Genomic DNA, 13,635 nt, shown 5'->3' on the forward strand with positions numbered 1-13,635 from the left:
CAGACAGGCCACTTCCTGTTCAGAATCTTCTCAGGTTTTTGCCTGCCATATGAGTTCTGTTATACTCACAGACACCATTCAAACAGTTTTAGAAACTTTAGGGTGTTTTCTATCCAAAGCCAATAATTATATTCATATTCTACTTACTGGGCAGGAGTAGTAACCAGATTAAATCGGGTACGTTTTTTATCCGGCCGTGTCAATACTGCCCCCTAGCCCTAACAGGTTAAAGTGCAACGGTCAAGTACGGCCTTTTACCGCGATTTAAGGGCACTCTCTGGTTGAAATGTAACTTTTAGATTTTAATAATTTTCATTTAGATTTTTAAGGTCAACTACATTACAATGATTGAGAGACAAAGACGATATTATAATATTTTTATGGTATTATTTTTACCAGGATTTTTGAAATTCTTCCGCGACCCCATTTTCATATCAGGCGACCCTGCATGGGGTAGATAGAGCCTAGCTATGGATTCAGCTACTAGAATAAGAACAAGCATAGATATGGAGTCAGTAATCTACGAAACCCAGAACTAAAATCTTGCGTAACTGTGTCCGATGCTCAATTAAGTTCTGGGAGGAGACTAATGCGACTTGCAGTCTTCACCCTGAGAGAAACGCTCTGAAAGTTTCAAGCAGGGCCAAATGTCCCCTCCCCTTTCGAAATTTGAAAGATGCGAGCACCTGCGAAATCGTGATTTATCCAAATGATCAGTGACGAAAAATCACCGTACCGGAAAAAGGTTCATTGTTCGTCTTGCATCCCACAGTCTGTTGACAGTCTCTATTACCATATTACGTGCATCTGTCCATGAGAGATTATGGATTCAGTGATACTATTATAAGAACACAGATCATGTTAGCCTGTCTAGCCTTATCTGCCTATATCAGGGATGGGAGCTACAAAAAAAACGGAACTCCTCACGAGCGGCAGCAGTGGCTCATGGGTCTGCATATCCACATCCATACCCACACACATGCAGTCAGAGCCGGCCCAAGCCTTTTGCCCCCCCCCACACCCCTTTCCACCCCACCTTGCGAGCAAGACATTTTAGTGGCCCTCTTGACAGCAGAGAGAACAAATGTACATTTTAGAGTTAATTTCCTGCCATTTTACACATTTTGCCATGGGGCGTAGAGAAAATGTTGCAATGTTATAACTCATTTCATGCAATTCTACTCATTTTGCAATGGGGTGGGGAGAAATGTTTGCAGATTTTAGTGATAATTAAGTGTCTGTCAGTGACTGACGTAAGAGAAAAACTGCTGAAGCAATAACACATTTCGAAATTGGCACATTGTGTATTCTACTATTCTAACTCGCAACAGTAAGAACCACGACTGAGTTCAAAAATATATATATATATATATATATATATTATGATCCGCAGGCCTACAAAAGGGGGGCCCCCAGGCGACAGTTGCCCATCCCTGGCCTATATCTATACTGAGCATGATTAAGCTCATCAGTGTTAAAGACTGAGTGTGAGTTTAGTACGCACTATGAAGAGGTTCTTGGTGGGTCCGTCGTGTTGAGAAACGTTCCTGATCATCTTCATGGTCAGAACATCCTTTAGCTTCAGACCCCTCTTCATCAGCATCTTCAGACCATTACCTAGGGACGGAAAAACAGGATTAGATGTGTGTGTGTGTGTGTGTGTGTGTGTGTGTGTGTGTGTGTGTGTGTGTGTGAGTGCGTGTTTTACCTTCACAGATGACCTGTGCATTCCTCTTGTTGGCAGCCAGGTTGATGCAGAAGGAGATGAGCTCAGGGTCCATGGGGCTCTCACCACAATCAAACAGCATCTTCATCAACTGTAAAGCAATCAAATAATACATAAATCAATCAATTCATCATCAATTATTATAGCTGCCAGAAGTCAGTCAGTGTCTTATGGGTGTCTCTGTTCCCAAACCTTTCTCTCTATTTGAGGATGGATGCATGCTTGGTGACATCATTGGTTGAATGGATGAATGACATCACCACCATGTTGATGACACTGGTCTACATATCGTCCATACAGTCATTTAGTGGGTCGCCATGGTGACACACACTGGGTTAACCGCAGAGTACGGAAACAGGAAGGCCTTTTCTGAAGTGAGCAGATAAGTAGAGAGTATAGGCACAGTCATTTCTGTCTAATCAGGTCTGTGCCAAGACCCTGCAGGGGACTACTGAGAGGGCTTGCAAACAGATGAAGGAGAGAGGTGGACAGAGGGAGATGGAAAGAGAGGACATTCCATGCCGGCTTGCAATTTGTCCATTCCTCCACAATCCAAAGGCCTCTGATTCATATAGAGCATCCTACAGTCTCCTTCAATTACGTCAAAAGACAGTAAGCTTCAGGTCCTTAGTGATGATGATGGTGGATGTGTTTGTATTTGTACGTGTGTGGAGGGGGACGGTGAGGGGGGAGACGTGATGAGGGGAGCAGAAGAGGTGGCTAGGCCACCAGTTAACGTCCTGGAAGTCAACTACAGAGAGAGGTGCAGGTCCAAAAAGGAGTTGCCCCCAGCCCTTGCCCTCTGCTCCCCCTCTTTCCCTGCCCAGTCTCCCAGTACTCCTGCTCTGATTTAACATTAAACAGGAAAGGCTTTAAGCAGGGGCACTGCAGGTCCGCTCCCTGTGAGGAGTCAGTAGTGTGCAATCCTACTAACACAACACACACACACACACACACACACACACACACACACAGGCCTCGCATCGGGTATCACATACCAGGGGCCCTGGACCCCAAATCAGCCCCGTCTAGACTGTCTGGCACCTGCCTCTGCTTATTTACCACAGCATAGCCAGAGGAGGCTTAGCGCCACACTACACAGCACGCAGAACCTCCATCACTCCCCTCCAGCCTCCACTCCTTCCTTCCCTCCACCCCTAACCCTGCACACCCCTAAAGCCCCTTCCTCTCCCTCATAACCCCATGTCAGGCCTCTCCCTCCCAGCCCAGAGCTGACCACACCAGAAGTGGAGAAGGGGAAAGGATTGGGTCAGGTCTTGCCCCAGGCCCAGGGGGAGAGGTAGAGAGGAGAAGGGCAGAAAGTAAAGGAGTAGGGGAGGCAGAGAAGAAAAGGTTGAGCTGGCCAAAGGGCAGGGACAGAGCAGAGGTAGCCTGATGAGGAAGCCTGCCCAGCAGGAAATAGGGAGGGAGGATGGAGAGGAGATTGGCTCCAGGTAGGACTGGGCGATATGTCCAAATTATTCGTCATATTTTCTACATTTGACGGTATGACAGTATTTGAAGGTATTTTATGTTTTTGAATAATAAAAGTTCTAAATATTCTTTGAGTAGTGCATGACCCTAGGGTGGCAACACATACATTATAAGTGATTTTGATGGGGCTTTCTCCATTCTAATTGTTGTAGTGTTCAATCCAACTTCAAACAAAAATGATTATCAGTATTTTCATACATTTCTGCATTGCCTGCACTTTTGTTATCATTTCCACAAAGTGACCTTCAGGGCTGCATGATATGGGCAAAATTCTATAGATGGAATATAGTGGGCAGCACCTTGAATATATTGATGTTTGACATGATAACAAATGAATAAGCCAGGAAATAATTATTGGGTAGGAACCAAAAGTGCTGGTCAGTGTTTCCAGGTGACCCTTAATTAGAAGTGACATGTATTCTTACCTCATGTAGCTAGCAAACATTAAAGACAGTACAGTATGAAGATGGGCAGAAACTGCTTCTCCAATAGAAATCCCCGATCACACTTGTAGGCGATGTCATGGTGACGTTGGCTAGCTAAGCTCATGCACAAAAATACGTCATTGGGTCTAACATTCGCCTCGCGGCAAACTGCGGATGCGCAGGCCGTCAAATCAAAGGCTTTCCTTAGATATAAAGCTGTTTTTGACAGAAATTAAAACGTGTCAGTTTGTCACATTCACGAGGCTAGAGTAATAACATGTTCAACTACTTAAGACTTTGCTCGAATCTAGGTTCTGATTATTCTTTTTTTAATTAACAACTAAGGAAGAACGTTTCACTTCTCATTGACTTCCCAAACTGGTCTGCTTTGTCTGTTTCGCAAGCGTTCCCGGAAGTCTCGCAATGATGCGCCTCTGGCTACGTTTTCTCTGACTATTAGTACATTTAGCTAGCCAGCTAACTAGCGATTAGCGGCTAACGAGATTTATTTTAGTCACAACTTTGCTAAGAAAAGACAAACTAGCAGATAGTAGTTTGCAGACAGTAAGATACACAAACTAATAGTCTCATTATAGAATGCTTGGGGAAAGCAGCATGTCACCAACATGTTGCATCTATCTGACCATGCAGACTGCAGAGCGAACAGCACGAAAGTGCTCGTTGACTCTGTGGTCAAGCAACTGCTCTCTTGAGTGACAGGGGGGCAGGGCTTGGTGTGGGAAGTGGCATGCAGCAGGAGGGAGAACAACAACTCAAGTAGAAAACGGAGTAAACAAAAAAATGTGTTTACATTACACACATCAAAGTTACGTATCATATTTAACAAACCAAACACTGATATACCATTATAGAAGGCAAAGTAAAAATCCAAACCAATCTGTACATCAATACCCATATATAGTAAAATACTGTAAACTGCCCAGCGCTAGCTAAAGGACCATCCCTAGAAACAGAGAGAGAGCCTGGGGTCAAAGGCCACTTTCCAGTCATGCTGTTACCCAACATCCCCTCTGACACTCTGACCCCGCGGGGCAGATCTACTGGCGACATGACCCACTAAACAAACAACCCTGTTTATGAGCATCTGGCCCCCATTTACACCCAATCTCACAAGACAAACAGAATAAGCATTTAAGTAATCTACCCATGATGAAAGACAGAGGCAATCAGACTTCACTCAATCAATATGACATCAGTTTCATCCCGACATCACTAACATCATGTACACTTAAAATATAGATATTCCCTATTAGTGCAATCTACGTACACTAAATAGGCCTATACTATAGAGAAGATGGAGAGAAAGTCCTTTTTCACTGAGGGCTGGTTAGATGAATGACGCAAGGCTTTCTCCAGCGCTCCAATAAGTGGAAATAAATAAAAAAACATGGAGCTGTCATCAGTGAGACTGAAGGCTGAGCAGCCGCCCTTTGGCGATGTGGGTTCAAATGTAGCATGCCCCCCCCCCCTATTCCTACCACTCTATCCATTCCTCCTGCTCTCTATTCCTTCCGCTCTCTCCATTTCTCCCACCCTCTCCATCCCTTTCTATCCCTCCCTCTTTCCATCCACCCTTCCCTCGCTACACCCCTTTTTCTCGTGCATAATTCCAAGGCTGTTAGCCTCGATGCTAATGCTGTCTGGTCTGTGGCCCCAGCCCCCGACCCTTGAGTATACACTACCCAGTCTTACCTGTGGTATGCAGTCCGTGTAGGCAAACATGGACTTGAATCTGTCGTCCACACTGATGTGGTACAGAATGCACATACACAGCTGTCTCTGGCTCTCGTCAGCTGAAACATAAACAGAGTGAAGAGAAGCACAGAGAGGGGTAAATGGATGAATGAATGAGGAGCTGTACTTACTTTCTGCTTCATGGAGATTCAAATGTCCAAAAGTCTTGGACGAGGCTAGTGCACAACATACAGTACGTCCATTACAATACAGCTTAAAACCACCTCTCTAGGATGATATGGTTTAGGAGTAAATCTAGTCATTTAAAGACAACGAACACATTTTCTTATTGCAGGTCTATAAGAGGTTATTTTACAGCAGTCTAAAGAACATGGCTCTGACTCTATGATTCAGTGCTAATCTGTCAGGCAGCTCTCTGAGTGTTTATGACTTTGGCCCAAACCACTGCAGGGTGACTGCAGGACGCTCCAGAGAGGCAGCTCACCAACATCATGGGGTTAGGAGTCTGAAGGCCTAGGACCTTGTTTCATGAACACTAGTTTCTAGAGGGAGAGTGACTGCAGTGACCGACCACACTGGGTAAGAACTAGGGTGATGAAGGACCACAGATCTAACAGACCAGACCGACCCAGTCCAGTTCTAACTAGTCCCAACCTAACCCGTGGTCAGTGACCATGCAGGGCAAGCAGCCTTATCACATACAGTAGCAGCCTACTGGTACCAGATGTGCTCACTGAACCCCTGGAAACAAGAGAAAAGAAACGGCTTGGAGGTTTAATTGGGAAAACAGGAGGAAGCATCAATTTTACTGCCTTTAATAAGTTAAAGCTACACTGCTCAGGCCCTTGCAGTGCTGCGATTGGCCCACACGTGCTTCTCATTAGTGGAGCCCTCAACCTATACCTTAACACATACGCTCACACACTTGTTGCCTCACATGAGCTCTCTCCCGCTCTCTCTCTCCCCCCCTCCTGACCTGGAAAAGTCCCTCACTACACCGGTAGGAACATGGAGGATCCTTTATTGGGAAGGAGAGAGACGCCATTAAATGTTCTAAACACCACTAGAACCCCACTGAAAAAAGAGCGGAGAGCCGTTAACAATTAACTTGAGTGTTCAGGGGCAGTTAGTGAGAGAGCTAAACTCCAATTACACCCTGCTCTGATTTAAAACCACCCAACCTTCATAAAATCATACCACCATGCATTAGTGGCGCCTGGGGCAGGTCTGTGGACAGTATACTATTCTGTTGTTAGTGCAATTTACTGAGAAAATAAGAGTACTTTTCAGTCTTCAAAGAGAAAACCCATAATGCACATCAAATGGCTTCTAAGAAAAGGTCCATTGTGAAATTGTCCAAATGGTATGATTCTGGAGTAAATTGGGAGTAAAACATGGTACTCTCTGGAGACAAGAGGGATATCTCTGGACAGTACTTCTACACAGAAAACAGGACAGAGCTAATAGGATGATTAAGAGGACTTCAATTCTACGCAGTTTGAAAACCACACTGACACACATACTGAACACCCACACACATACTAGGGATGTGACAAATGGGAAAAGATTCTTAAGTTTAAACTGCCATCTGTGGGGGGGTTTCTGTGAGAGAATTTTATTTTTTTGAATTCCAAGTGAACTCACTATGCAGCTGCACTGCTGCCAGCAATGGTTTGGGTCTCATGGTGCATCCCTTTCAGATGGTTAAGCATTGCACCTATAATACCTTTACTGTACCTCAATTCCACCTCGCAAAGTTTGCATTTCCTTTACACCCCTAACACATACTGTGAAACAGTAGCCCAACGTTTAAGAGAAATTGGAGAGAGTGAATCTTACAAGCGAACACACCGGAACACGCTCTAAATGATATCAAATTGTATTAGTCACATGCGCCGAATACAACAGGTGTAAACCTTAGTCAAATGCTTACTTACGAGCCCCTAACCAACAGTCAATTTTCCCCAAAAATAAAGATGAGAATAAGAGATAAAAGTAACAAGTAATTAAAGTGCAGCAGTAAAAAAATAACAATATATAACGGGGGTGCTGGTACAGAGTCAATATGCGGGGGCACCGGTTAGTTGAGGTAGTACGTACATGTAGGTAGAGTTATTAAAGTGACTATGCATAGATGGCAACAGAGAGGCAGTGGTGTGTGGGGGGGGGGGCAATACAAATAGTCTGGATAGCCATTTGACTAGATGTTCAAGAGTCTTATGACTTGGGGCTAGAAGCTGTATAGAAGCATCTTGGACCTAGACTTCGCACTCCGGTACCGCTTGCCATGTGGTAGCAGAGAGAACAGTCTATGACTAGGGTGGCTGGAGTCTGACAATTTTTAGGGCCTTACTCTGACACCGCCTGGTATAGAGGTCCTGGATGGCAGGAAGCTTGGCCCCAGTGATGTACTGGGCCGTTCGCACTATCCTCTGAAGCGCCTTGCGTTCGGAGGCCGAGCAGTTGCCATACCAGGCAGTGATGCAACCAGTCAGGATACTCTCGATGGTGCAGCTGTAGAACCTTTTGAGGATCTGAGGACCCATGCCAAATCTTTTCAGTCTCCTGAGGGGGAATAGGTTTTGTCGTGCCCTCTTCATGACTGTCTTGGTGTGCTTGTACCATGTTAGTTTGTTGGTGAAGTGGACACCTAGGAACTTGAAGCTCTCAACCTGCTCCACAGCAGCCCCGTCGATGAGAATGGGGGCGTGCTCGGTCCTCTTTTTCCTGTAGTCCACAATCATCTCCTTTGTCTTGATCACGTTGAGGGAGAGGTTGTTGTCCTGGCACCACACAGCCAGGTCTCTGACCTCCTTCCTATTGGCTGTCTCGTTGTTGTCGGTTATCAGGCCTACCACTGTTGTGTCATCGGCAAATTTAATGGTGTTGGAGTCGTGCCTGGCCGTGTAGTCATGAGTGAACAGGGAGTACAGGAGGGGGCTGAGCACGCACCCCTGAGGGGCCCCAGTGTTGAGGATCAGCGTGGCAGATGTGTTGTTGCCTACCCTTACCACCTGGGGGTGAACCGTCAGGATGTCCAGGATCCAGTTGCAGAGGGAGGTGTTTAGTACCAGGGTCCTTTGTGGGTACTATGGTGTTGAACGCTGAGCTGTAGTCAATGAATAGAATTCTCACATAGGTGTTCCTTTTGTCCAAGTGGGAAAGAACAGTGTGGAGTGTGATTGAGATTGCGTCATCTGTGGATCTGTTGGGGCGGTATGCGAATTCGAGTGGGTCTAGGGTTTTCAGCATGATGGTGTTGATGTGAGCCATGACCAGCCTTTCAAAGCACTTCATGGCTCACTTATGTATATGTTACATTTCAGTTTTTTCATTTGCAAACATTTCTAAAAACCTGTTTTTGCTTTGTCATTATGGGGTATTGTGTGTAGATTGATGAGGGGGAAAAACGATTTAATCCATTTTAGAATGAGGCTAAGGTAACAAAATGTTGGAAAAGTCAAGGGCTCTGAATACTTTCCGAATACACTGTATAGTAAGGATGTGCATCTTTCCCTTTCAAGTCGATTCTATATGTATCTAGATACACAGGCTCCGATACAATACAGGAAGTTACGGTTTAGTTTGAAACAATTCGGGTTTGATTAGAGAATGAATTGATGCGAATCGGTTTGATGCGATTTGTTGCATAAACACATTCATTTTCCATTCTAAATTAAAATCTGCTGCTCATGGCATTCATGAGCTGGGGTTCTCTGAGCTGTATCTGTCTGGGCTGACTTCTGTGCGTGTGTACATTTTGTATGTGTGTAAGTGATGTATGTCTATGGTGTATGTATTATGTAGGCACCTGAGCTGAGCAATAAGGAAGACTAGGCATCTACCACCCCACTACCACTATCAGATTAAGGGAGAAATGTTGCCTGTTTTCCGTCCCTTCCACTTAAGTTCTGAAATCACCATCACCCACTAATTAACTTGTCATTTTTGCACCTTCCTAATATTGAGTTGCAACCCCCCCCCCCCCCCCCGGCCCTCAGAACAGCCTCAATTCGTCAGACATGGACTCTACAAGGTGTCGAAAGCTTTCCACAGGGATGCTGGCCCATGTTGACCCCAATGCTTCCAACAGTTGTGTCAAGTTGGCTGGATGTCCTTTGGGTGGTGGACCATTCTTGATACACACAGGGAATTGTTGAGCGTGAAAAACCCAGAAGCGTTGCAGTTCTTAACACAAACGGGTACGGATTGCACCTACTACCATACCCCGTTCAAAGGCACTTCAATGTTTTGTCTTGCCCATTCACCCTCTGAATGGCACACATACACAATCCATGTCTCAATTGTCTTAAGGCTTAAAAAAATCCATATTTAACCTGTCTCCTCCCCTTCATCTACACTGATTGAAGTAGATTTAACAAGTGACATCAATAAGGAATCATAGCATTCACCTGGTCAGTCTATGGTCATGGAAAGAGCAGGTGTTCAGTGTATAGCACAAGTTTGGATTTCACCCACATCGAAAAATCGAATGGTTATTACGTTTTTATGGAGTGAGCTTCTTTTCTCCTCCCGCTTTGGCCATGCAGTGCGCCTTCGCAAAAGTGATTGCTGTCCTCGTTATAAAATGATAAATCAACTTTACCCTGTATATCTAAAAATGACCATAGACCCTGTTTAAAACAAAACTATCAAAACTATTACTGTAGGTGAAAATTAACAATCAAAATAAAATATATTGTAAGCCCCGTTCACCAGGTACAGCCAGATGAGAGTTGTCTTCAGTAGCTCATGTCAATTCCGGGATACCACCATTTTCAACAGCGCATAGATAATAATGACCTAAAAAATTACATAGGTTGTCACTCAACAGGGACTAGCTTCAGGGGGAAGCTTGTTCCAACATTTGTGGTGCCAGGACAGAGAAGAGCTTCGACTGGGCCGAGTGGGAGCTGCCCACCCATATGGGTGTGAGGGCCAAGAGACCAGAGGTAGCAGAACGGAGTGCTCGGGTTGGGGCGTAACATACCCTCTCTTTGCAACCCTAATTTAGACAGTGACTCCAAAATGACATTTTTTTGTGTCACTTTTATTGCAAGTAAGAATAGAAAATGTTTGAACATTCATTACATGAATGTGGATGCTACCTTAATTCTGGATAATCATCAATGAATCGTGAATGAGAAAGTTAGAGAGACAAAGATCATACACCCCCCCCCAAAAATGCTAATCTCCCTCATTATTAGTAACAATGCACCTGCATTTGGGGCGGCAGGGAGCCTCGTGGTTAGAGCGTTGGGCCAGTAACCGAAAGGCTGCTGGATCGCATCCCCAAGCTGACAAGGTAAAAATCTGTTGTTCTGCCCCTGAACAAGGCAGTTAACCCACTGTTCCCTGGTAGGCAGTCATTGTAAATAAGAATTTGCTCTTAACTGACTTGCCTAGTTAAATAAAATAAACTTTCTCACCATTAGTCATGATCCATTCATTATTTTTCTTAAACACTGCATTATCAGGATTGGTGTTCAGAGACATCTTATATACTCAGTTAGAAAGAAAATTACTTCAGTCACCATTCACCACCAAAACAAAATGCAAATGCATCCAACATGTTGGTAGAGTCACGCTTGATTTAGTCATTGCGTGCGAGAATATGTGACCTACACTATTAAGTGAAATTTGTCCAAATACTAGATGTAGGCTTTAAAGAGCTTTCATTTCTAAACGGTAAATCAGATATGTATGAAAATACTCTCAAATAAGACAACTTTCTGTACCGTCACCTAATAGGAAACATCTGATCTCAAATAAAAAATGCTGGAGTAGAGGCAAATCAACAAAGAAAATGCATCACTGTCCAAATACATACGTTGGGGAATGTATTCGGCTATGTTTAGCCTAAGCGTGGACTGGCATGCACCTGCATATCATGTGTGTGCACACAAGTGCGTGTCTCATTCATAAAGTAAAAATCCTGTAGACCCCTCAGCCTTTCCGGACAGATTCTGCAAAAACAACATTTATGCTGCGGCCCAGCGTATTATTCTAACAAATATATTATATTAATTATGCACATTACCCAACCTTCCCTGAAGAGGTTTTAAAAGGCCCATTACAGATGCTCCCAGCCGTGCCACATGACCCCCTGGACGAGCTAACACACCAGTCACACACAGGATCTAGTTTCAGGAGTAAGCCTCGCTGGCTCTGGTTCTGCTGGCCATTACACACATGTACACACATACACAGTTGTGTCAGTGAGTAGTGTACCTAGCAGTGAGGAGAGTTTGGGGATGAGTCCAGCCTGAACCATCTGGCTGCGGAGGCCTGTGTCAAAGGAGAGGTTGAGGAGCAGGCGCAGTGTAGTGTTCAGTAGGTCTTCATGCTTACAGGGCAGCAGCCTGGCCAGTTTCTCCACAGCATACGTCTCTGCCTGAACACCAGAGAACAGAGGAGACAGTGAGGGAGACATTGTCTCCAAGTCATTTAACACAACCCAATATAAATGTGCACCGATACACACCCTACTTCAACAACCAATCCCACCATGAGACCACAATGATACTTTCTTTGACGTCAGACAAATCAAATCACATTTTATTGGTCACATACACATGGTTAGCAGATGTTATTGCGAGTGTAGCGAAATGCTTATGCAGTTTCCTAAGGACTAGAAGCGAAGCTGTCATCTCTATCGGCGCCAACTTTAACAACACAGACTTCACCTGTGTTGGGGGTCAATTTCATTTTAACTCCGTTCATTCAATGAATTACTTAAAACTAATTCAACTTATTTTGTAATTTGGTAAGAATGTTGTCCTGAATGTACAGAGATAGCAGTGTTGACTAGATACACAGTGTTGACAGGTAGGTGCAGGTGTTGAGCAGACGCATCAAGGACCAGTCTATAAGGCACCACGAAGAGTAGCAAACCAGATGGCCTGCACACTGGAGGTGTGTGTGTCAATTACACTGCTACTGTGTTCAAAGGTAATCCACTGACACCAATACAAATTGTCTGCACAGTAATCAACTACAGTTCTAAAGCCATCTTACAACTGTTATCTGGTGTTGAATACAAACGTGTAATAAGTAGAATGATGACAAATCACTAACTAATTATCTTTTTGTAGCTAATCAGCCTGCAACTAAAACCGTCCCCTGAGATAAAGTGATACTCTGTGAATAACATGTTGAGAGCACTACTCTTCTGTTCTGCTGGACTCATGTAGACAATGGGCAAGAACCCCTAAGGGTTCTTTTATCAGAGTCAAAGATACACTAAAAGGAAACAAAAAAATAAAATAAAATAAAAACTGTTCCTAACTGAGTCTGGCTTTAATAAAAAGGCACACAAACTGGCTGAGATTGGATCCAGGTGGGACTGCAGTAAGACAGGGAAGTAAAGCAATGATCACTGAAGTCCTACAACTGTACTAGAGAAGGCATCAAAAGTAACTATCAAAAGTAACTAACTAAATGTAAACTAGTACAAAATACCACAAATACCACAAAATAATAAAAATAGTATTATTATTATACATTCTCAATCTACAGTAAGTCAGAGGACCTGAGACTTTGTATGTACAGTGAGCTTCAAAAGTATTGGGACAGCGATACATTTGTTGTTGTTTTTTCCTCTGTACTCCGGCACTTTAGATTTTAAATGATTCAATGACTGAGGTTAAAGTGCAGACTGTCAGCTTTATGTTGAAAGTATTTTCATCCATATGAAAAACCATTTATAAAAAAAACAGCACTTTCTGTACATTTGCCCCCCCAATTTTAGGGAACCAAAACTATTGGGGCTAATACACCTACAGTGCATTCAGAAAGTACCAAGATCCCTTGACTTTTTCCACATTTTGTAATGTTACAGCCTTATTCTAAAATTGATTAAATCGTTTTTCCCCTCTCAATCAATCTACACACAATACCCCATAATGACAGCAAAAACAGGTTCTCATAAATAATTGCAAATTTATTTGAAATTTTTAAAATGGGGAGTCGCTACACAGCAATTGTCAGGTCTCACCAGAGATGTTTGATTGGGTTCAAGTCCAGGCTCTGGCTGGGCCACTCAAGGACATTCAGAGACTTGTCCCGAAGCCACTCCTGCGTTGTCTTGGCTGTGTGCTTAGGGTAGTTGTTCTGTTAGAAGGAAAACCAGTGCCCCAGTCTGAGATACTGAGCATTCTGGAGAAGGTTTTCATCAAGGATCTCTCTGTACTTTGCTTCATTCATCTTTCCCTCGATCCTGACTAGTCTCCCAGTCCATGCCGCTGAAAAACATCACCACAAGCATGATGCTGC

The 13,635-nt window shown here is 44.0% G+C and overlaps 1 protein-coding gene across 3 annotated transcripts in view; it reads right to left on the reverse strand.

Moving 5' to 3' along the window:
* The window catches only part of LOC106584006 (kinesin-associated protein 3), a 45,071-nt gene that overhangs the window by 16,239 nt on the left and 15,197 nt on the right, over nucleotides 1–13,635 (reverse strand). For all 3 annotated transcript variants that reach the window (XM_014168741.2, XM_014168738.2, XM_014168740.2), the window contains exons 10-13: nucleotides 11,593–11,755; nucleotides 5,359–5,459; nucleotides 1,709–1,817; nucleotides 1,505–1,617 (exon numbers count right to left, since the gene is read on the reverse strand). In XM_014168741.2, the coding sequence (XP_014024216.1) occupies nucleotides 1,505–1,617; nucleotides 1,709–1,817; nucleotides 5,359–5,459; nucleotides 11,593–11,755 (486 nt within the window). The remainder of the gene's footprint in view (nucleotides 1–1,504; nucleotides 1,618–1,708; nucleotides 1,818–5,358; nucleotides 5,460–11,592; nucleotides 11,756–13,635) is intronic.

The sequence above is a fragment of the Salmo salar genome, chromosome ssa23 (genome assembly GCF_905237065.1).
Source record: "Salmo salar chromosome ssa23, Ssal_v3.1, whole genome shotgun sequence".
NCBI lineage: Eukaryota > Metazoa > Chordata > Actinopteri > Salmoniformes > Salmonidae > Salmo > Salmo salar.